At 34.5% G+C, this 25,525-nt stretch overlaps 1 protein-coding gene across 3 annotated transcripts in view; it reads left to right on the plus strand.

Moving 5' to 3' along the window:
• Uvrag (UV radiation resistance associated) overlaps positions 1 to 25,525 on the plus strand; it is a 327,505-nt gene that overhangs the window by 81,718 nt on the left and 220,262 nt on the right. For all 3 annotated transcript variants that reach the window (XM_071616501.1, XM_071616500.1, XM_027942640.2), the window contains exon 6: positions 11,686 to 11,771. In XM_071616501.1, coding sequence (XP_071472602.1) covers positions 11,686 to 11,771 — 86 coding nt within the window. The remainder of the gene's footprint in view (positions 1 to 11,685; positions 11,772 to 25,525) is intronic.

Genomic DNA, 25,525 nt, shown 5'->3' on the forward strand with positions numbered 1-25,525 from the left:
GAGGTCTCACCTTCCCTTCTTAACAACTCAGCATCTGGGCTTCATCAGAACTCAAGGCGGAGGGTGTCCAAGGCCTGCTGATGCTTAACAGAGATACTTGCACAGTTTTTCTCAGTTTAAACTTGGCTTACACTTTAAAGTGTATTAACGTCCAGGAATATATACACATAGGATCAGAGGCTCCCTGTTAATTCATCAGGTAGCTATTTTAGGAGTGGTCATACAAAGTATATTTGCTGCATCTGAAGTGTCCAAGTAGTAGGATGAGCCACTTTTTCTCCCTTGTCCTTTATTATTTCTTGTTCTAATTAAGCAACGAAGAGCCATGGGGAAAGTATACTTAGGTTTGAAGAATAACACGAAAGGCTTGGGGTCGGCTAGGGAAAGCTTTGTGGAGCTCTTAAACTGTTGTCCTCAGGCTTCCACTGGACCTTTTTCTTCTCTGTAACATATTTTATCTGGATGTTGTTGATCCCTCTCAGGTCTGCATTTCCGGTCTAGATTAGCATCTAGTAGATACATACATTCATATGGCCCCAGCGGAACTCAGTTCCCTTCATCCTCTCTGCAGCCGTCTCCTATAATTCCCTAACTCAGTGAATAGCACCACCCCTTCCCGAGCTGGATCAGAGGAGTCATCTGGACCGTTTTGTCTTTGAAACACTACTGATGGTGGCTGCCAAATATCTACTTCTTTACTGTGTTTTGACATTTCTAAAATATTGATCATGTCCCTCCTTTTTTTAAAGTCAAGTCTTTAGCATTTCCCCTCTGTAATTAATGGCTTGCAGAGTTTTACTTTGATCCAATTCCTTATTTCTGAATACCCTATCCTTAAAATTTTCTTGTGCTAAAATATTTCCATGCCACTCTTGAGACCCATTTCTAAAGGAAGATTTTCTTGTTCTGTGATGTATCTCCTAAATTTAATTTGGATACCCCTCTTTTATGCTCACCTAACATGTGGCATTATATTTTCCTCATTACATTATTTATTATATTCTGATTGTCCATTTGTTCATATTTTTCTTTCCTTCCAAACTGTAGGAATTGACTTTATGAAGTCAGGAACAGTGTCTGTCTTCACCAAAAAAAGTTTATCCCTAGTATTTAGCACTGTGTCTGGCATATAATAGTAGTAACTTTATAAATATTTGTTGAATGATTGAATGAAGCTTCTTTAGAACTAGGTTATTGGAAGTTCTACTGGAATATGCTACTTGGTTATCATTAGTTGTTTAGCTTGTTATTTGAAATTCTAGTTCTGTTTGTGGTTTCTGACCATTTCTGCATAGATACCTGCCATTTCCAAATTATTATGCTTTAAATAGAACTCTTTATTTTTTTCTCCAGGCTTGCTTTCCTGTCCAATTTTTCATATCTTTATTAACCATTATTCCATTTATTTAGGCCTCAAATTTTGTCAGTTCTGATTGATTTTTTTTTTTCTTTTTATCCACTCTATTCAGTCTGCCATTGAGTCTTTGAGTCTTTCTTTGAAATAACTCTGGTATCCATGGCTACTTGTCCATCTTCCTTGTCATAATCCAAGCTCGGACCAGCATCCCCAAAGGGCAGGATTATTACAGTAGTTTCCTGGCAGGCCTGTGGACTGTGGGATCTTTATATCTACTTTGTCTTACTCACCACTGCCTGGTTAATCTTGTTAATGCATAATTTCATTGCTTAAAATATAAATCCTCATTGTCTGTTGGCTGTGTCTAAATCTCTGACCCGATTTTCTCTTTTCTATCAGCTCAACTTCATCCCATGAATCGTACTTTTGGTTCTATGTATGCTTCTCTCTCTCTTCATTACCATTGCTATTGAGCTCACGGTACATCTAGTGTGTGTGGTTTTTATAATAGCCAGTTAACTGGTATTTGGGCATTCTGCCTCCTCCAATTCATCATATTTGTCATTACCTTAGCACCCTTCCTTACGTACAGCTATGATCATTACTCCACAATGTCAGAAACGCCTCATGTGTCTTTGTTGCCCATAAGTTGTCTTCACTTTTAGCATGGTATTTGATGCTCTCTGTGCTCCAGACCTCCCAATCTACTTATTCAGCTGTATCTCCTGCTCCTTTCCTCTCCAGGGTTCCAAATAATTTCACATCACTGAAGGTGAACAAATTGGGCCACTATTTAATCTTCTCTGAATGCAGCTTGTGTTTTCCCACTAGGCTTTGGCTGAAGGTGTTCAGTCTGTGTGGGACTTTCCTGCTCTGCCATTTAGCTTTTCAGAACTTCTTAATCCATCCTGAATGCTGTCACCCCTGCAGACTTTGATGTTTCTGCTTCTACTACCTGGAATCTTTACCACATTAGAACTCCTATAGTTTTTTTTTTTAACTTATGACATCTTTGCATTATTTCCTTCACTTGGAACCTTACCTGGGTTGTGCACTTCATGAGGATGATCGTAGCAATTGCCTAACATCCTCTGTGTCAGGTGTTTAGTAAACACTGAAATGGACAAGGGTATGTATAATGCTGTTTGCTTCATAACTAGTTATCTTATCAAGTTGCTTCATAACTAGTTATCTTATCAAGTAAGTTGTTTCTGTACAACTTTTATAGTTTTAATGAAGTTAAGATCAGTCTTGTGACTGCTGAATCAGCTTCAGTCTCTCAAAATGTATAGTAACATGTTGGATAAGTGACCTATTCAATGGGCTAACACAGGGGTAAGCAAACTGTAGTTGAGCATATGTTTTTGTATGACTTGCAAGTTAAGAGTGGTTTTTACATTTTAAAAGAATTTGAAACAAAAAACGAAGAAGATAACATATGGCCTGCAAAGCTGAAAATACTATCAGGCCCTGTATGGAAAAGCTTGCTAACCACTGGTCTAGAAATACACCTGGTTTGCCTGGAATTGCTCCTGCTTGTTTGATATGTAAAATTATCTCTTTTCCTGAACACTTTAACAGGCGAGGAGACTGGCGACTATTCTCTTCCTTGAAACAAAATTGTTAGGGCTGGCTTCAGAAGAATTTTGAGTGACATGTAAATCTTTTCTGAGCTCTTTGGCACTTGGCAGTATCTCACACAGATAACCAAGGACAAATGAGCCGTTTCTTTCCATTATATTCCTTCATCAGAGCTCTGTTGGGATTGAACATCTGGTGAAGTTAGATGTCATTCAGAACAAGCCTCTTAGCATATTTCAAGAATGTTAATTGCTAAGTGACGGCTGAAGCAGAAGGGCTTAATTGCGTCCTTAAGTTGCCTTAAATGTGCATGGACATAGAATTTTAGAATTGAAAAAGGTCTGCGAGATCAAATATAGCTGGTCATTAAGAACATGAGCTGTGGAACCAGACTGCATGGCTCTTCTTCTTAATCCTCTCTGTGTCTCAGTTTCCTCACCTTTAGAGTGGGGATAATAATAGTACCTATTTTGTGGGTTTTGTGAGCATCAAATATGTTAACATGTAACATAGTAACATTTAATCATTAATGTTAATATGAAGCACAGTACTGCCTGGTGTTGCTGTAAATGCTCATAAACACTCTCATTTTTAAATTACTGCTTTTCTTAGTTGTAGTTTCATTTTATAGTTAAGCTGAGGGCTAGAGGAGTTAAATGATTTCCTCATTTATGTGACAGGTGGAGTGGATTAAAACCCGGCCTAGTGGCTCTCAGCTCGATCTCTGTTGTCATGTGTTGCTTTTAGTTGTATGTTAGTGGATGTGGATGATTTTCTAATAGAAAAAAAAAAAATGTTTGGCAACTTTTTGCATAAAATAAGAAAAGCAAAGTAAAACATCATTAATCATTTTTCTTGAGAAACTTGAATCTACTTCTAGTATCTTATTTGGATTTTGAAGCTAATTAATAAGACTGTCTCATGTCTGTCCTCTTTTTCCTCATCTGCCTTCACGATATATAGATTATTTAATAGCCATCTCTTTTTATTTTATTTTATTTATTTTATTAAATTCATGTAATAAATGAACTATTTTAGGGCTGGGGTTGTGGCTCAGTAGTAGAGCATTTGCCTAGTATGTGTGAGGCACTGGGTTCGATCCTCAGCACCGTATATAAGTAAGTAAAGGTTCACCAACAACTAAAGAAATATTTTTTAAAAAATTAACCATTTTAAAGTGGTTGATTCAGCGGCATGGAATACATTCACAATGTTGTTTGAGCACCACTTCTGTCAAAATGTAAAACAATATCATCACCCAAAAGAGGATTTTGTACACATTAAGTAACACTCCATTTTGCCCTTCTCCAAGCCCCTGGAAAACAGCTGCCACTTTCCCTTTCTATGGATTTACCTAGCCTAGGCATTTTATATAAATGGAATCATACAGTATATGAGATTTTTGTGTCCAGCCTCTTTCACCTAGCATAATTTTTAAAAATCTTCATGTAGTATGTATCAGTACTTCATTCCTTTTTAGGGCCAAGTAATATTCTGTTGTGTGTATATACCACACTTTGTTTATCCATTTCTCTGTTGATGACCATTTGGGTTGTTCTGCCTTTTGAATATTGTGAGTAGTCCTGCTATGAACATTTGTATATAAGTGTCTGAGTGCCTGTTTTTAGTTTTTTTTTCTCCTTAGGTGTGAACCTAGGAACAAAATTCCTATGTCAATTTTAAATTCTGTTTTAATTTTTTGAGGAATTATTAAACTTTATTCCACAGTGGCTGTCCATTTTACATTCCTGAAAACAATGTATGAGGGTTCTAATTTTTCAATTTTCTTGCCAACATGTTTTCTGCTGACTATTATTATTTTTTAAACTATAGCCATCCTAGTAGATATGAAGTAATAGTTTATTGTGGTTTTGGATTTGCATTTCCCTAATGACTAATGATGTTGATCATCTTCTTATGTGCTTGTTGGTGATTTGTGTATCTTTTTTTGGAGAAATGTCTCTTTCAGTTTTCTGTCCATCTTAAGATTGGGTTGTTTATATTTTTAATAAAAAAGTTAAATTGTAAGAGTATTCTATATGTTTTGGATATTAGACCTCTGTCAGCTTTAAGATTTATGAAATATTTTCCCCCCATTCTGTGGGTTGCTTCTCCATTTTCATTGTAGTGTTCTTTGAAGCACAAATTTTAAAATTGGGAGGAAGTCCAATTTGTCAGTTATTTCTTTTGTTTTCCATGTGTTTGGTATCATATCTAAGAATCCATTGATGAATCCAAGGTTATCTAGATTCACCTATTTTCTTCTAATAGTTTTATAATTTTAAACTTAGGTCTTGAATTCATTTTGAGATGATTTTATAATGTGATGTTACAGACAGGTTCAGCTTCATTCTTTTGCATGTAGCTATCCAGTTGTTTCAGCACCATTTGTTGAAAACACTGTTAGTTTTCTATTGAATAGTCTTGGCACCTTTGTTGAAACATCATTATGTATGGGTTTATTTCTGGATTTTCCCTTTTGTTTCATTGGTTTATATGGCTGTCTTTATGCCAGTGGCATCTTGTTTTGATTACTGTTGATTCGTAGTAAGTTTGGAAATTGGGAGTATGACTCTTTTTTTGTTCTCTTTTTATATTATTTTTTGCTGTTTGTTGGCCCCTTCCAATTCTATGTGAACTTAAGAATTGGCTTTTTCATTTCTGTAGAAAAGGCTGTTGAAATTTTGAGGGAGATGGCACTGGATCTAAAAGATTGCTTTGCGAATTGTTGCCATCTTGACAATATTAGCTCTTTAAATCCGTGAACATGGGGTGTTGTTCCATTTACTTTGGTCCAATTTGGACATGCTATTTTTCTTGCCTAACCATACTGATAGAATCTATATTGTCAAATAGAACTAGTGAGAGCAGTCACACTTGTCTTTTTGATCTTAGGGAGAAATCTTTTGGTCTTTTTTCATTGAGTATGATGTTGGTTTTGAGGTTTTTGTAGATGCTCTTTATGAAAGTTAGGAATTTTCTTTTCTTTTTTTAAAATATTTTTTTAGTTGTATTTGGACACAATACCTTTATTTAATTAATTAATTTATTTTTATGTGGTGCTGAGGATCGAACCCAGTGCCTTGCACTTGCTAGGCGAGCACTCTACCGCTGAGCCACAACTCCAACACCAGGAATTTTGTTTTGTTTCTAATTTGTTGACTTAAAAAAAAGTCTTGAAAAGGATTTTGTCAGATGCTCTTTCTGCATTGAGATAATCATGTATTTTGTGGTGTGTTAGTAAGGATTTTGCATATTAAACCACCTTTACATACCATGTGTAAACTCCACCTGTTCATGATGTGGAATATTTTTTAAAAATATTTTTGATTTTGGCAAATTATATATAACATAAAATGTATCCTGTTAAACACTGTAAGTATACATTTAATGGTGCGAAGTACAGATTGTTGTGCAGCCATTACCACTACCTATTTTCTTACAAGACTGAAATTCTCTACCCATTAAACAATAATTTCTTTCCTCCTGAACTGCTGGCAGTCACCCTCCTACTTTCTGTTTCTGCGAATTAAACTCTTCTGGATACTTGTTTTAAATGGAATCAAACAATATTTGTCCTTTGACTCATTTAACATGATGTCCTCAAGGTTTATCAATGTTATAGCATGTGCTAGAATTTTTTTTTTACTTTCTTTTTTTTTTTTACTTTCTAAGGCTAAATAATGTTGCACTGTATGAATAAACTACATTTTGCTTTTATGTTCATCTAGGAACATTTGCTTCTACTCCCTTTGACAATTGTGGATAATACAACTGTGACTGTAGCTGTACAAATATCTCTTCAAATCCTAGCTTTCAATTCTTTTGGGGTATATACCCAGAATAGATCAGATGGTTTAATCATTTTACCATGATGCTAGATTAGTTCTGTTAGTATTTTGTGAAAGATCCTTGTATATTGGTCTGTAGTTTTGTTGTGATGTTCTTCTCTGGTTTTGATATTAGGGTAGTACTGGTTATATAGAATGTGCTAAGAAGTGTTTCCTTTTTTTTTTATTAGGAAAACTTTGAGACTGGTGATATTTTTTCTTCAAATTATAGTCAAAGCATCTGGTTCTGTTTTGTTTGCTGATAGCGTTATGATTACTGATTCAGCCCCTTTATCTGTTATAGATCTGTTCAGATTTTCTGTTTCTTTTTGAGCCATTTTTGATAGCATTTGTCTTCCTGGGAATTTCCATTTATTCTAACTCATGTGATTTGTTATATAATTGTTCATAGTATTTTATAAAATTTTAAAATTTGATATACATCAAAATTAAAAATTTACAAAACATCAAATTTTGATATACATCAAAATTTAAAAAAATTTTAAATTTGATATACATGACAATAGAGTGTATTTTGACACATATGTACATGGATTATAACTTATTCTAATTAGGATCCCATTCGTTGGTTGAACATGATGTGGAGTTTCACTGCTTGTGTATTCACATATGAACATAGGAACGTTATGTCTGCTTCATTTGTTCATAGTATTCTTATATACTCCTTTTTATTTCTGTCAGATTGGGAATAATGCTTTCACTTCTATCCCTGGTTTTAGAGATTTGAGTCTTCTTTCTTTTTCTCTGATTTTGTCTAGCTTAAGATGATGTCAGGTTGTTGATCTTTTCAGGGAGCTAACTTCTGGTTCCATTGATTTTTTTTCTGTATTGTTTTTGTATTCTCTTATTTTGTGGAACTCTGCTCTAATCTTTATATTTCCTTTTTTCTTCCCTTTGTATTTAGTTTCTTTTCTTTCTGGTTTCTTAAGGTGGAAGGTAGATTACTGATATGAGCTCTTTCTTTTTTTTTAAATATAAATGTTTGAAGCTGTGAATTTCCCTTGAGCACTTTTTCATTGGATCCTGTAAGTTTTGAACTGGTGTTTTCATTTTCATTCAATTCAAAGCATTTTAAAATTTACCTTGTGATTTATTCTCTTATCTACTGATTATCCAAGAATGTTTTCTTTACTTTGCACATTTATGCTTTTCCCCACAAATTTCTTCTAATTATTTATTTCTAGTTTTATTCCACTGTGGTCAGAGAGGATAATTTGTATGATTTCAGTTTTTTGAATGATATTGAGATTTGCCTCGTATCTGAACATATGATCTGCCCTGAAGGACATCCCACATGCAACTGAAGAGAATGGAGGCTTCTGCATGTGTCTGTTAAGTGTGGTAACAGTGTTATTTGTGTCTTTTATTGTTTATCTTTTGTTTAATTGTGTTATCCATTGTTAAAAGTGGACTGTTGATGTCTCCATGTATTTCTGCCTTTATTTTATTTTTTTTGGTATTGGGGATTGAACCGGGGACACTTTATCTTTGAGCTACACCCCCCAGTCCTTTTTTGTTTTTATTTTGAGACAGGGTCTCTCTAAGTTGCTGAGTCTAGCCTTGAACTTGTGATCTTCCTGTCTTCAGTTTCCACATTGCTGGGTTTATAGGCATGTGACACCCCACCCCATGGACTGTCTCAATCACTGACTGACTTTTTCTTTCTTTTTGTGCTGGAGATTAAACCCAGTGCATGCTTATACCACTGAGTTACCCATTCAGCACTGATATGAGCTCTTTTCAGTCTTTTTTTTGTTTGTTTGTTTCTGAAGTAAGTCTCTTGAGACAGCATATAGTAGATCATTTAAAAAAAAAAAAAAAATCTATCCTGCCAATCTTCTCCCCTCCATTTCAGTACTGGAGGTTTAACTCAAAGGCACTTAACCATTGAGTTACCCTCCTTTTTATTTGCATTCCTTGCTCTCCCTAAATTGTCGAGGCCGGCCTTGAACTTGCCATCCTCCTGCATCAGTCTCCCAAGTAGCTGGGAATACGGTATGCACCTCTGTACCGGATTCAATCTCTGCCTTTTAATTGGAGTGTGTCATCATTTTTATAGATAATGTATTTACAGATACAGAAGGGCTTCTGCAGTTTTGATGTTTGTTTTCTTATATCTTTTTGTTCCTCATTTTTTCCATCACCAACTTCTCTTGAGTTAGATATTTTTTCATGTAACATTTTAATTCCTTTTTCATTTCTTTTAGTATATGTCTTTTAGTTTTTTCTTGGTGGTTGCCTTGGGGATTACAGTTAACATCTTAATTTATAACAATCTAGTTCAAATTGATACCAGCTTAGTTTTAATAGTATATAAACTTTCCTCTATATATATAGCTCCATTTTCCCACCCTTAAGTTATTGTGTCACAAATTGCATCTTTATAATTTTGTGTTTATCACATTAGATTTATGACGGTTGTTTCATGTATTCATCTGATTGATTTTTAAATGCTAAGTCAACCATTCTTAGGATAAATCAAATTAATAAAGACGTATGTGCTAGTTTTTTTTTTTCTTTTCTTTCTTGGCACCCAGGGATTGGACTTAGGGGTGCTCAACCACTGAGCCACATCCCCAGCCCTGTTTTATATTTTATTCAGAGATAGGGTCTCATTGAGTTGTTTAGCACCTTGTTTTTTGCTGAAGCTGGCTTTGAACTCGTGATGCTCCTGCCTCAGCCTCCCAAGCCACTGGGATTACAGGTATATGCCACCACGCCCTGTGCCGTGATAATTTTTTTTTTTATCCTTATGATATATTGGTGGTTCAGTTTGTCAACATTTTGTTAGGGATTTTGTGTTTCTGTTCATGAGCGATTCCTGCATGTGTGTATGTATGTGTATGTGTGTGCAATGTCTTTGACAAATTTTGGTATTAGTAATTCTGATCTTATAAGTTTTAAATTATTTCCTTCTCTGCTTCCTGAAGGGGTTTTGTGAAATTGATGTTCTTTCTTTCTTTATGTTTGATAGAATTATCAGTGAAACAATTTGAATTTGGACTTTGTGTGTGGGGGTCTGTATGTGTGAAGAGTTTTGATAATTCACTAAGAAATAGATACAGTACTAGTCAGATATTCTTTTTTCATAATATGTCAGTTTTCACAGTCTGTGTTTTCTTAAGGAGTTAGTGTGATCTAAGTTGTCCAATTTATTAACATGCATTTATTAGTAACATTCTTTTAATGTCTGAGCTTCACAATCTTTTTATTTTTATGAGATTTATAATCTTTTTTCTAGTTCCACATTTTTCATTGGTTCTTTTTAGTTATTCATAACATTAGGATTCATTTTTACGTAATTATAAAAGCACGGAATATAATATGCTCTAATTTAGCACCTAGTAATTCCTCTTCCCTTTCCCGTTCTCTTCCCTCTGCTGATTTTTCTGCTGTTTACTTGTGTTTTTTTTTTTTTAATTATTGTTTTGAGGATGTACATGATGGTGAGATTCACTGATGCATATTCATATGTGTACATAGAAAAGTTAGGTCGATTCATTCCACTGTTCTTCCTTTACTCTGTCTCTCTTCCCTCACTGTTTCTATTCCACTGATGTTTCTTCTATTTTGACAGAATTTCACTTGCCCCCCCTGCCTTTTTCCCTTCTCTTTCTCTCTTTGAGCAACATAATCTTTAAAAAAAAAATGTTTATACTAGCAGTATAGCAAGCACTTATATAGTATTTTCATTTCAGAAATATTATTTTACTTCCCACATTTGTTAGGTAGATACTACTAGAATTTCTGTATTACAAAGGGAAGAAACCAATATTAAACTGAGGAGAGCTTAGTTAAGATCACGAAACTGGTGTATTAAGGTCTCAAATTGGAAGCCCGATGGCCTGGGTCTACAGTCTTTTTCTCCTAACTAGTATTTATACTGCCTTTCTTGGATGGCGAGATACCTGTCCTTCTCTTATGGAATTGTGCTATGTTGTTCCTCCTCCTCCTCCTCCTCCTCCTCCTCCTCCTCCTCCTCTTTTAATTTTTTAGTTGTAGATAGACACAATACCTTTTTGTTTTTAAATTTATTTTTAGGTGGTGCTGAGGATTGAACCCACTGCCTTGTATGTGCTAGGCAAGTGCTCTACCACTGAGCTACAACTCCAGCCTTCGTTCTTTTTAGATATACATGACATTATAGTGTATTTTGACATATTATATATATATAGTATAACTTATTTTATTAGAGCCCATTCTTGTGGTTGAATGTGATGTGGAGTTCTATTGGTCGTATGTTTATTTTTAATTTTTTTTTATAGTTGTAGGTGGACAGCATGTCTTTATTTTATTTGTTTATTTTTATGTGGTGCTGAGGATTGAACCCAGGGCCTCATGTATGCTAGGCAAGTGCTCTGCCACTCAGCCCCAGCCCCAGCCCCCTGGTTGTGTATTTGTATATGAACATAGGAAAGTTATGTCCAATTCATTCTACCGTTGTATATGTTCTCTTTAGAAAACTTCCTTACTCTTTTGTACCTCTAAGTGGAAATATTTGTTTCTTACATTCCTGATTAAAACTTGGAATTCCTTTTCCTCATATAAACATTATTTACACATGATGGCTAGGCATAGTTGAAATATTACTGTTAATACTCTTCTTCAGTCACATAATATGTTAAAAGAATTTTTGAAGCTTCTTGGAGAAGTTCACCACAATTTATAATGTGAAACATTGTTTCTGTGGGAAACTGGGAAAGAAATTTATTTTAAATTCGCTTGCCTGAAAGGTTAGACTTCAGTTACATGGAAATTATATTTAATTTCTTGAAATCTCTAAAATTTTAAATAAACTCAGGTATTTAGTCATATTTTTAAAAAGGCAAACATAATTAACTCATACAGATTTGATTTTTGTTTCATTTTGATTACTTGTTGATTAATGTCTTTCAGGGTTATTCAAATGCTCAGAAGAATATTCTTCTTAAGGTGGATCAGAACTGTGTTCGCAATTCTTATGATGTCTTCTCTTTGCTACGGTAAGAAAATTCCCCCTAAATTCTTAAGAATCTTTCTCATTTTGAATCTGTGACATTTCCATGTGAAAGAATGTATGGGTGTTCTAGAAGCTGTTACTCGGGCTTAGCATTTTTTAATGAAAACTTCATAAATTTTATAGCTACAGTAATTGAAGTTTCTCTCTTTCACAAAGTCTTGGGAAAGCCCTTATCCCACTTTGGACAGTGGGGAAGAGTGGTTGGAAGCCAGTGATCTTAAAACAGGGACGTGAGCTATTTGTTGGTCTTCTGTACTCTAAACAGCACCATCCAGAAGTGCAAAATTTAGACTTATCAAAATCTTAACGGCCATAGCATTAACTAGAAAATAGAAAAGCCCTCCACGACCCCAGAGTTTCCACCTGATGTTCATCTTAAAAGAATCATCTTTGGCAAGCCAAAGGAGCTTTACATGAATCTAATGCTCAGAGGCTTAAGTGCTTCAGTTCTATATTTTTATAATGTCTGGGCTTAATTTTGAAAGATTTTAAATTTTTTCTTTGATTTTAAATGTGATAGTTCATGAAGGACATTTTCCCAGGGGGGCAAGCTACCAAAATAAATGCATTTTAAAAGAAAATTAACAGTGACACTCAATCTTTGTTCACCCTACTCAGACAGATTACTCATTGAAATTTGGTTTTGGCAGTATTTTTCTAATGTTTACATAACACTTCATAAATTTCAGACCATTAGATATCCTTTATATATCTCCTAGAGGAAGAGTCCATAAGGATGATTGGAGAAAGAGCTGTTTTATAAACATTATAAAAATAGCCTTTTCTATGTGAAACTTGGATCTTATTATACGTGATGATATAGAGTTTGGTCACATGAATTGTGTAAATTACTCTTAGGGGACAGTGAGTTTTCACTAAGATCACTTTTGATTTATATTTAGGAAATGCCTTCACCTTGACTTCTTAGGATGTATAATAGAACTGTCAGGATTTAGTAATTTGAAGGTGGAGATAGAATGCAAGAGTTGTAAAAATATATACGTATTTTTTAGTCTATTCAGTTTGGGTCATAGTGAGTTTTAAGTCTTGAAAAGAGGAATGTCTAGTTGAAAATGTGGGTAAGCTGCTATTATCTCGACCTCTGTTTTCCCTAGTTAAGTATAGATAAGATATAATTATATTAAATATGTCTTCTGGGTATGAGATTGTGGGATTATATTAGAGAAACCAGTAGAATTAAAAGAAAATATCCTAAGTCAGGGAAAAGAGGAGGAATAGTGTAGCATCATAGAGGCTAAAAGAGGATAGTTTAAAGGCATGGGATGCTGTGGAATACATAGGAGAACAGGAGATGGAGAACGGCTGTGGGAGCCTGTGAAAGCCTGTGGTACAATACAGAACACTGGAATTAACTTCAGCTATCCTTGATTATTCCCAATTCATTTAACTTCTCTGATTCTTCAAAAAAAAAAAGTAAATAAATAAAATAGAAGCAGTGATGTTATAAATTTTTGTAATATCCAAGCATTTTCACATCTATTTGCCGGGTTTCCGTTTTTGCATTTAAAAGGCTCAGGGGTCACCCCAGTTAAACTGGGCTAATTGGGCTGCGCAAAATAACCATGACCTTAAGGGTCCACAGAAAGAGAGAGAGAGAGAGAGAGCGTGCGCACGTGCTAACCCCTTTTTATTGAGAGAGAGAGAGAGAGCGCACACATACACATGCTGACCCCCTTTTATTGAGGAGAAGCTATTCAAATGAGGCAAGGGGTCAGGTTTCAGGGGGCTGAGTCTTATCTTCATGATGTCCACTGTCAGCAGGTTGACTGACATCCGGGTGGGCCATACCCAAGGGCACAGTAAGAGAAGGGGACACACACAAGGCACTTCCATGGAAGATTCTATCCTAAACAGGGCAAGAGTTTATATTACAAAGAACAGGTGAGTGTAGTTCCACCTATGGGGCTATAGCAAGACACACCCATGCATGAGACACTGTCCCGCAACCAAGAAGGGTAGGGAAAGCTCTGCCATATTTTTGCGACTGAGCGCTTCAGCACCCAGCCAGGGAGTGTGACTCAGTCACGTGCAAGGTTGGTATCCCACAGCTATTATTTTATTTTCTTAGAACCTTTGAATGTTCACACATCAGGGATCATAGCTCTTGTCTTAAGCATAAAAGCTGAGGCCAGGAGGTGTTGAATGATTTCTCTATCTCAGGGCCCACAACTGGAGCCAGACTGCAGATTGGTTTGAAGATTTTTTAACCAGCACCTTTTCAGTCTTACCTTTCTAGACTGATGCTTACAAGGTGCACATAATATAATGACTGAGGAAATTTTCTGAAAAAAACAATGCCCTCTGTAAATGCAAAATCACCAGGCTTGGTAATTAGTTGGTTATTTAACTTTGAACTTGGAATGATTTGGCTCTTGGGGGTTTCATTTCTAGGGTACCTTCCAGATTCCTCAGATATGTTAGTGATTCAAATTGTTTTATTAACAGTGGTTTTCTCACCACCATTGTGTAATTCATTTATAGCTAATAACACAAATAATGCTTTTTCTGAACAAATCAGATGTCTGTTTCTCAACCTGAATCCAGGGATAACTAGCAACTTTAAATTGTACTTGTCATAGTTAATAAAATGGAACTTCCTGTGCTAGTTCTTTTTCTCAGACATAGTAATAAATATCTATCACCTGCTCTATTAACTGTTAAATGTTCCTCTTTTCCCAAATTTTTTTGGAGGGGGATAGGGGGACCAGGGATTGATCCCAGGGGTGCAAAACCACTGAGCCATATCACCATCCCTTTTTATTTTTTATTTTGATACAGGGTCTTACTAGGTTGCTTACAATCTCACTAAGTTGCTGAGGCTGGCTTCAAACCTGTGATCTTCCTCCTCAGCCTCCTGAGTTGTGGGATTACAGTTGTGTGCCACCATGTCCAGCTTTCCATAATTTTTGCCATGATAGATATAGAGTGCTTGTTGGAAAACTTGAGCACCTGTCACATTAAATTGTTAATTGCTTTCTCTCTAGGTAGGCAATGTTGTCCCTGTCATTAATAAATAAATAAATAAACAAACATTTTCTTTTCTTGGTTTATAAAATTGCTGCTACCCGATCTATAATTTTATGTGAAAACACACAGAATCTGAGTTCTTTAATATCACTTAACTCTAAAATTCTCAGTGCTGGTTGGAGTCAGGATGAGATCGCAGGTTGACTGTTCTTTCTTTCTTTTTTTTGAGAGTATATTCTAGTTAGTAACTCTCGCTATACTGTTGTGCCTCTAGTATTTATATATTCCCTCTAATTTTATGTGTATGTGTGTCACACACACAAAAAAGGGACTTTAAGGAGCAGCTAAACTCAGGACATTAACCTCTTTTAGATGGATGTGTTTTACTGTTTTAGAAAAACAATTACCTGAGATTTTATTCTGATCCTTTGGCCCATAGTTAGGAATTTAGGCTTATTGCATTGTTGCCAAAGTATTTACAGTTCTTTCCAGATTTACATTGAGTGTGTGTGTGGTCATTGAACTTTTGCATCTTAACCCTTGAAAATTCATGGGTTAAATGTTTGTTTTCAGGTAAAGAGACATTTAATTAAGAGCCAATTTACTTATTGCTGTTTGATACTTGAGGATGTTCACCACAAGGTGTCAATATTGTTCCTTAACTGGCATTTGAGATTTCATTTGTTTTACAATTTTAGAGGGAAAAAAGTAGGGGATTTCAATGGAATATAAAGCAATGTTATACTGTGCTATAAAATGAGCATTTTTTGCAGAAGTTGATTTTTAAAAATATCACTTTTCCTTCTAGTTTGAGGAATGTAGGCTTATTAGATAATGTCATTCCCCCTCCCCCCTGATCTCATTGTTGATAGTGAGCTTCTGAAAGACTGTGAAGAGAGCTGGAGAGGCATGACGGTTGCAATCTAGAATCCAAATAATGGTGGCAGTTAAGCCAGACTGAGGGGTGAGAGTGTTGTCACTAATTATATCTGTTTTCTGGGATTTAAAGAGAATTTTTGGTGTTACTTTTTTTGTTTTTCCTTTTACACTTTCTAAAAGAAGTAGCTCTATTGAAGTGAGACAGGTAATGATTGTCCTGATTTTCTCCTAGTACAGTTATTATTGGTTTCTTTCCTTCTCCTTTTGAAAGTCTTGCTTTTACCAGTTTAGTAAGTGGAAGTATGAAGGGAAAGTCAAGGGCTGTGGTCCTTCCACCTAGGTTCTAATTCTGAGCCTGCCATGTACAAGTGGACTGGATGCAAGGCTTGGGATAAGTTACTTAACAGATATGCCTCAGCCTGCTCTTTTAAAATGGGAATACTATTTATCTCATAGTATTGAGAATATTATGAAAATTAAATAAGGTAAAATATTTGAAATCTCCTAGGACAGTTACTAGCATATACTAGATACTCAATGAATAATAGTTTTCTTCTGTCCCTTTATTTTTCTCACCTGGAATTAGCTTTCTCCTTTAAACCAGTGTTCCTTTTTCTTGTTACCACTAGCTTTTTAGTTTTTCAGCATAATTTCCCTTTGTCTTCTTGCCATTCTATGTTTACTGCCTCTTCTTTCAAGTTACCTGTATTAATCCTAAATAGTCATAATAAAAGATGTTAACAGGTGAAAAGATGTTTAAGATGTGAAAACATCTTTTCTTACCCAAAGCTAGAAAGCTTCTAGAAGTAGGGAATTGTTCCATGGGGTTGTATTGTCTCCTCTCTTCTGTCTGATTTGCACCTCTTGATTAATTGTTGTGGTTCTTTAGGACTTTTCTGCATTATGCTTTCTCCCTGGTACTCTCTTCTGTGGCCACAGCTTCAGTCAGCATATCCAAATGTTAGAAACTCTCAAATCTATATCTCTAGATATAGATTTGGATTTTCAGTATGTGTTTTCCAGTGACCCTTGAGCATTTAACATTTATGTCTTCGAGGATTCTCAACCCTGATGTGGCCAGAGCCACACTCTTAGGTTTAATCCACCTCTTCCTTTTCTGTTCTCTGATTTGTCTGATGGTATCAGCACCCTCCCAGGCACCTAAGCTCTAGTAATTAATCTTAGTCATTTTTGTTTCTTTCTCCTTCCTTCAGTGATTTATTTATTTGGTTATAAATTCTCTTGAGTCTTCAGTGGCATGTCTCATCTATCCACCCTTCTCTGTTTTCACCTTTATTTTCCTATGCTATTTCTTGACCTCCTAAATAGTCTCCCTACTTCCAGTTTTTGTTACATGCAATTAAGAGCTGTGATTTATTCAGTATTAACTTATGCCAGGAATTACTCTAAATGCCTTACAGTAGTTAACTCTTATTTTTCACAACATCCTTATGCAGTAATAACTGTTCTTCTTCCTATTTACAGATGAGGAAATTGAGGCACAAAGCAGTTAAGTGGCTTATTCAAAGTCATACAACTAGTGGAGTGAAGCTTATATTCAATGTCAGGCAGTCTAGCTCCAGACACCATCATCTTAACCAGCACATTTCTTAACTTTATAATCTTCTATACTGCTTTAGTGCTGTTCGGCTGCCACATTGCTGCCAGTGTCATATTTTAAAAGATAAATCAGTTTTTGTCACTCATTTGCTTAGAAATCTTGAAGCCATCATGTTTAGAGTAAAGCTCACACTTCTTCATGTGGTATTCAAAGGACATTGTTCAGTACTCCCACTAATGTCTAATTTCCCATCCTCCTACCCCACCAATTATCCCACAGTAATTGATAGCTGTCATTTTTTGAGCACTTAATGTGTTAATTAGTTCTTTACTGCTCTCTCCTTTATCCCAACATCCCCAAACGAGGGCTGCTTGTTTTACTGATCTATTATTAGTACTGTTACAATATGGATCAAGTATATTAAGCAGAAGATAAATGCTTTTCTTTTGATCAAACTGTAATTTCTTCAGGTTGTAGAGGGCTAAGGTTTTGTTATTCCTGTTACTGGTTTCCATTTGACAAAATGAGAGTTGTAAAAAAACCCTAGGCTATTATCTAGAAAGTGTTGAAAATGTAGCCTGTGAACTCTCAACTGACTCTTTCTTCCTCATCCCTCCATGAAACATCTGGTGAGGTTTTCAGGATTTTGTGACTTTTTAAAAAAAATTTTATTTTTTTAGTTGTAGATGGACAAAATGCCTTTATTTTATTGTTTATTTTTATGTGGTGCTGAGGATCAAACCCAGTGCCTCACGCATGCTAGGCAAGTGCTCTGCCACTGAGCTATAGCCCCAGCCCAGGATTTTGTGGCTTTAAATCTTACATTTATATTGTAAGATTTTCTGAAAGATCTTTATTTGACTGTCTACAGGCAAATTGCCCTCCCCTAACTTTGATGGAAAAACTTTTACTTACAAACTTTCTATCTTAAAGGGGAGCTGCTAACAAGAAATAAATTATTTTTAGAAAATAAATTAATTTTTAAAAACTGATGGAATGAGAAGTATAAGGGCATTAAATTATGAATGTGATAACCAACTTTCAGGTTGCAGGGCAATTTTGTTTCTCTTTTTCTTCCTGCCTAATGGTCTCTCTCTCAAGTGGTAATTGCAACTGTCTACTAGGCTAAGAACTCTTCTGTAGGCAGAAGATGTCATAAAGTTTATATTGTAAAACTCATGTACTTTACTTTTCATAGTAGAGCCTAAGCTCTTACCCAATGTCTGTGTGCTTACTTAAAATATGTTAGAAGAGGAATTAAGAGGATTACTATTAAAATAGACATACTGACAGCAAGAAGTGAAAGTTTTCTCTCTTTGTAATATACTTTTTGATTCTGGGATATAGCTGAGTGATAAATCATATTAGCTACTGTCCTACCTTTGTAGTCAGTATGTTTGGATTCTTATACATCCCTGTCTCACTACTTCATGTGAAAGGAGAGAGGGGATGAAATAATTCAACTGTAAAGAGAGTCAGGCTGAGTAAAAAAGCATAGCTAGCTTGCTCCGGTGTGTGAGCATCAGTCCTTTGCCCAAGCACACCTCCAGGTTCAGTTTATGACTCAAGTTAGCAATGAGAATCATGGATTATGCAGTGTTGGTTTTCACTAATGCTATCTGTATAAGAGTTGAGGAAACTGAGGCTTAGCAAGGTAAGAAGACTTGCTTGAGCCCGTAGGATGAGTAAGTGTTAAAGCAGGTTTGAATAAAGGCCTGCCAGGTTCCAGTGCCTGTGCATTTTTCCATTATGCCATATTGATGTCAAGTCGTTAGTAAAACAGAAAACTGTGATTATTAGAGCTTTTGTAAGAAAATGGGCATGAGATAAGTTTAGAAAGGTTTTCAACCAAAATTTAAAAGAAAGCTTTGGTACTTAATGTAAGCTTTGTGTAAACAAAATTTGTATTTATGTATAATAGCACATTTTGTTCTTACTCATTCTTCTCTTTTTTTTTTTTTTAGCTATATGTGTACTAAAGGCACACATACACACACACACACACACACACACATTTTCACGAAAATAGGTTTAAACAAATGCTAGAATAATTTTAAGTGAAGACTTTTTTCTTCTCCCATTCTTTTACTTTCTGGCTTTTCTTCTTCTTTAAACCATTTTCCCCAGTTCCCTGACCCAAAACACCCAAACACAAAGTGCATGTTCAAATGACCCCCAGCCATCTATTCACCCACGTTAACAGTCTCCAGTTTATCTGTATCCATCTGAATTTTCCCCCATAGTTTTTTCTTGTGTCCTGGGAATTATATATGTTTTATATATATGTATGTATGTCTCTATACATATATGTATATGGTTGAATTACTGTTTTACAAAGTTGAAGTGAAAAATATATATGGTAAATGACTCTACTATATCTTGGTTTTCTTGTTCAACATTCCATAAGCAAGTTCCTTCAATTCATTTTTTAAAGTAGCATTTAAACAGGGCTGAAATATATTTATTCAATCATTATCTTATTGATAGGCTTTTAATATTTACCCTGGCTCAGTTTTTTAAATTTGTTTCTTTTATCAGGATACACGATACTACAGTAAATACACACACTCACACATACATACATACACACGTACATACATATACCTTTATTTTTATGATCTTTTATTTCTGTGGATTAAAATCCCAGGACTGGGATTTCTGAGTCAGAGCATGTATAGTTTAAATGTTTAAGAGAGACCACATTGTTAGCCCAGATGGCACAAATATATGGCATTACATTTTGCCTTGAGTCTCTGATGACAGGGAGTATCATTTTTTTGTGTGTGTGATTTTTACTAATCTGATGAGTTTAAGTGACACATCCATGTTACTTTAATTTTTCTTAGTCTGGTACAAAGTACTTAGTTTGAGCTACAAGTTAAATTGATATCTTTTCTGAAGTTAGCCACTTAGCATATTCTTTTGTGAATTTGCCTATTCATATATTTTACGTGTTTAAAAAATTGAATTGCTTGCAGTTTTCTCATAAATTTCTAAGAGTCCTTGTTTTTTTTTAAATCAAACCTGTAGAGTTAGTTTTTGACTCATGATACATTATACAAAAAGTTAATATTTTTTTATTATATAATTCTGCTTTTTTATATAATTCTGGGCATTTTTATATTTAAGAAGTGTTTCTTGTAATTTGAATTTATAGATATTTTCTAAGTTTTTTATTTATAGCATGTTAATTATTAAATCTTCAATATAATTTGGAATTCTTAAATATATTGTATAGATATTCCGTATCTTGTGAGCCTGAGGTTAATTTGTTATCAGATAAATCCAGTGTGCCAGAATCTTTCTTTTCCCACCAAATTTAAATACTACCTTTGTTATATATAAAGCTCATACATACTTGGATGTATTTCTGAATTCTATTTTTTGTTTTCCTGATCTTTTTGTCTATTTTACCACTTTCAAATTGACTTGCTTGTAGTGTTTTTTGGTGTATCTCAATCTCAAGTAAGACGAGTCTTCATCTTGTTATTCTTTTTTTAAAAATTTTATTTATTCTAATTCTTATTCTTTTTTATATTTTGGGGGCTGTTTTCAGACTTTTATTTTTCCTGTGAACCTTAAATTTACTTTATTCTTTTCTAAAATATCAACCATATTGGAATTTTAATGGGGATTTTTATATTAATTAAAATTTTGTGAGAGCTATAATGTTTATATTAGCATTTCCATCTAAGAACACGGTATATATTTATATTTGTATATATTATATTTTATCCCTTCAGTAATATTTTGTAGTTTTCTTTATATGGTTATCAGCCTTTGTATCAAATTTGTTCTTAAAGCATATTGTAGTTTTTACACTGTTTTGTATAAAATGTCTTCCATTTCTATTCTTTGCTATAGGGGAAAGCTATAATTTTAATAAGATCTTTTATGTAATGACTTATATCCGATTATTTTGCTTTTTTCCTTTCCTCCCCTCCCCCTCCCCTCTTTTCTTTCTCTCACGCTGGGGATCAAACCCAGTTTCCTTCCTTCCTTCCTTCCTTCCTTCCTTCCTTCCTTCCTTCCTTCCTAAATATTCCATTGTGTGACTGTAGCACAGTTTTTGTTGTTGTTTGTTTATTTATTTATCAGGGCTGGGGATTGAACACAAGGCTTCGTGCATGCTAGGCAAGTGTTCTACAATGAACCACATCCTGAGCCCCCAAACCCAGTTTTCTAAAGCATGTTCTATTGATTATTTGTAGCATACACTTGGCATTTGCATTATCATTATTAAAAGAATAGACAATTTATTTTTTCCTACAACATTTATACTGATTTTCGAGTTTTATTTGCTAAGCCTTCTAGAACTTTGAAAATAATCTTGAAAAGTAATGGTCATAGTACTTCATTTCTTATTTTAATTAAAAATGATTAATATTTTGCTATTCAGAATATTTTTTCTGTTAATTTTCAAAAATATTTTAAATTTTTGTTTATTCTTTAAAAAATTTTTTTAGTTTTAGATGGACACAATATCTTTATTTTTATTTGTTTATTTTTATGTGATGCTGAGGATAGAACCCAGGGCCTAAAGCATGCGAGTTTTTAAAATGCCTTTTCTCTAATACTATATTTTTTCATTATTTATAGTTTTAAATAGGAAGGTCTGTAGATTTCCTGATTCTGTGATACTAATAGTTATAGGTTACTTTTTTGATGATTGCGATAAGTGAGGCTAGTGTATAGTATTGGTAGTAGTAGGTAGTAGTAATTGTTTTTTTGAGTGGAGAGGAGATAAGTAAACATTCTCTCCCAAGATCTTAAAATTGAATTGTGAAATTTCCATTTTGTTCTATAATTCTAATCTGTAATATGAGGTTATTAATAGCATCTACCTTGCTGGCTTTTTTTTTTTTCAATCCTCGTTTGGGAGGATTAAACACATTCATATAAAGTGTTTAGTGTAGTGTTTGAACCATAGCAGTTAATACTATATTTGTTAAGAATTAGCATCTTTATCATATGAAATAGATTAAATAATTTAGGGGGTTTTCAGTTCTTCAAAGTTGTGTCAGAATTTAACAATTAAATCATATAAATCAAGTACTTTTTGTAATGGTAAATCTTTTTCCAGTCCTTGCTGTAAGTTGCTGTATCCATTTGCTCCAGTTTTTCCTTGGTTTATTGTTGGCAAGTTATTTTTGGAAGGAAATCATCTCTTTCCTTTAGATTTTCATAATTGTTGTTGTAATAGTGCATGTAGTTTTATTTTATAATTCTTTTAATCATTACAAAAATTCATAACGTTTTCTATTTTGGCTCAGAAACCACTTTAGTATTCAAATTAGAAATAGTGTTATATTATGAACTCCTCTTCTTGGACAGTATGTTTTTTGTTATTGTTTTTTTGTTTTTTGTTTTGGTTCTGGGGATTGAACCCAGAGCCCTGTACATGCTTGGCCAGCACTCTACCACTGAGCTACATTCCCAGCACTGATAGGATACCTTTGTGTGTGTGTGTGTGTGTGTGTAAACTAAAATAAAGTATTTGAGACACGTTTTGCCTTACAATGTTTCTCAGAATAAGAATCAAGCATATAAACTACATAAGTATAGGGATCTTATATCTATAGTATACAGTTTTGTTCTTAAAATATAACACCAACCTGGCTTAGAGTAGATACTCAGTAAATATTTGTTAAATGAATTAATGAATAAACCATCGATAACATAAAATCTGGTTGGATGATAGCTGAATAACAGATAAGTTTTTCATGGAATATTTAAACTCATAGATCTTTTATCACCTTTCCAAAAATAAAAAACTAACCATGGATATGTTCTGTGATAATTATATTTTTAATATAAAATATCTGATTATTTATTTCATTTTAGATGAAGTACCTGCTAATGAAAAAGTCATGCAAAAGCATTGTACATTAAATTATTAAATGAGAGAAGCAGTAGTCAAGACTTTCTGATAGATCTCCTAGTCTTTAATTAAGACCTCTTGTGAGCTTTTCATGCTGCCAAGTCTGTTTTATCTACTTTACTGAAGATTCAGTAGGGAGTAGGAGGATGGTAGGTAATTTAAATGATCCTTTCCCAGAACAATGTTCAGAACTCTTGGCTTAGAACTCTTGGCTTAGAAAATTAAAAGTTAATTTTCAAATGTTAAAATGGTGAATGAAAAATAAAATAATAAAATCAGACTTTAAGAAGTAGAGAACAGGGGCTGGGGTTGTGGCTCAGTGGTAGAGCACTCGCCTCACACATGTGAGGCACTGGGTTCAATCCTTAGCATCACATAAAAATAAATAAAATAAAAGTATTGGGTCCATCTACAACTAAAAAAAATTTTAAAAAAAGAAGTAGAGAACATTCTTTGAGAGCAGTTAAGTATATGAATAGTCTTCTGCCCAAGAGATGTTCTTCATGTCTGCCCCTGTCTTTCAATTCTGGCTTGAATTCACAGGGTTACTTTACTAAGACTGCTTTGTTTAAGATGTCACTGCAAATTAAGGCTTTGCCATCACACCCCTTATAGCTGCTTTGTAACTTCTACATTCCCACTGGTGCCAGGCATGTTCCAAGGCAACTTTCCAAGGGTTAGTGATTTCACCCTAATGTCTGTGCCAATAAAAATAACCAGTTACCATTAAACACGTACCCCACCCATAGCTTGATTTTTATATGCTGTTTTATTAAGAGAACTTATGAGAGATTTTAGGAGAATTAATATATTATGCTCATCAGGATATCACCTGACCCTTGGACTAAGCATTGTTCTAAAGGTGAATGTTGCACCTTTGAAGAAAATCCAAGATTCAACATGTTTATCTATTCAGAGTGGGCTTTATAGTAACCTTATTCCTACAGTTGATTCTTTATGACTGGAAATAGTCTATTAACATGAGAAGCCAGATTCTTACTTTGGGGACTTATATTCTAGTAGAACAGATTAACAAATACAGCAAGCAAAGGGTATTTCATTCATGAGAAGTGAATAATAATTTCTAAGTACTTCATGTTCTAGGAATAGGTCAGAATTTCTTTCTTTTTCTTTTCTTTTTTTTTTTCCCCCCTACAAAGGGTCTACACAGTGGTTGCAGAAGGAAAGCAACATTTGAGCATCTAAAATACAAAAAGTACTTCAAGGTGGAAAATTTTACATACACATTTTTTGGTAATACTCATAAAAGCCATGCTACTATTATAATTTTGTTTTATTGGTAAGCAAACTTAAGTTTGGAAAAGTTGTGAACCTTGATCCCAAGGAATTCAGCTAGTAAATCATGTGGAGTCCAGATCTATCTTGTGGCAAGTCTCTCCATCACATATATTCATCTCATGTGGAGAAATTCTTTCTCTTGCTGAGACTACCTAATTGCATCCATATTCCTCCCATTAAAATGTTTTTTGTTTTGCATCTGAGCAGAAAATGAGACAGGTATTTCTCAGAGTCTCATGGCACCTGCACAGGAGAGACTTTCATAATAGGCTGAACTAAAAACCTTCACTGTGTGCTTACTATGCTCCTCATCTTTGCCCTGCTCTCTGGAAGAGATGTTCATTAAGTCCTGTTGGTTCGCCATTGAGGAGTGTGTCTATGTCTGTATGACCCAGGGCTCTTTTTATCTTTTCCCTCAATATGTTAAGTCTGAAATGATTGATCACAATCATTTTTCTTTGGTTGGCATCCCTGACTGTTCTCTGGGTTCCTTCCAATCCTTAAAACTGGACTCTACAAGAAACATAAAACCTTAGAGGTAAAATGACTTTTCCACAGTAGCACTGATTTTGTATTTCCCAGATTCTTTGATTAAGCAACATAGTCAAATTTGAGTTTTGGAAGGTAACTGGCTTTAAACAGTTTAAGGGAAAACATCTGGAGATTGAAATTTATGAAGAATTCAGTGTAAGCCAAGAAATTGACTCAGCAGCATTAAAAAAGGAGCTAAGATTGTCTTATATTGCATTAATTAAAATATATTGTCCAGATTAGGTGAAGTAATAGTCTTCTTGGACTTTGTGTTCATTAGATCATATTTGGAATATTCTGTATGAGTCCCAGTTTACTTTGATGAGGAAAAGTCTGAGGAGGTGGCCAAGATGGTGAATAGTTTTAAAGCAATCATAAGGACGAGTTAGGAAGAGAGGATATTTAGCATGGAGAAGGAAGGACTTTGGGGGACATGGCTGCTGTCTTTAAGTAGTTATTTAGTTAATTTGGCAAAAAAGTTTTGGATAACAATAGTAAAAGACATTTATTGAGTCTGTACTCTCCCAGTTAAGTCCTTTACACACTTTATCTTATTTAATCCTCTGGGGGAACCTGTGGGTTTGCTGCTGTTCTTTGT

This window comes from Marmota flaviventris, chromosome 9 (genome assembly GCF_047511675.1).
Source record: "Marmota flaviventris isolate mMarFla1 chromosome 9, mMarFla1.hap1, whole genome shotgun sequence".
NCBI classification, from domain to species: domain Eukaryota; kingdom Metazoa; phylum Chordata; class Mammalia; order Rodentia; family Sciuridae; genus Marmota; species Marmota flaviventris.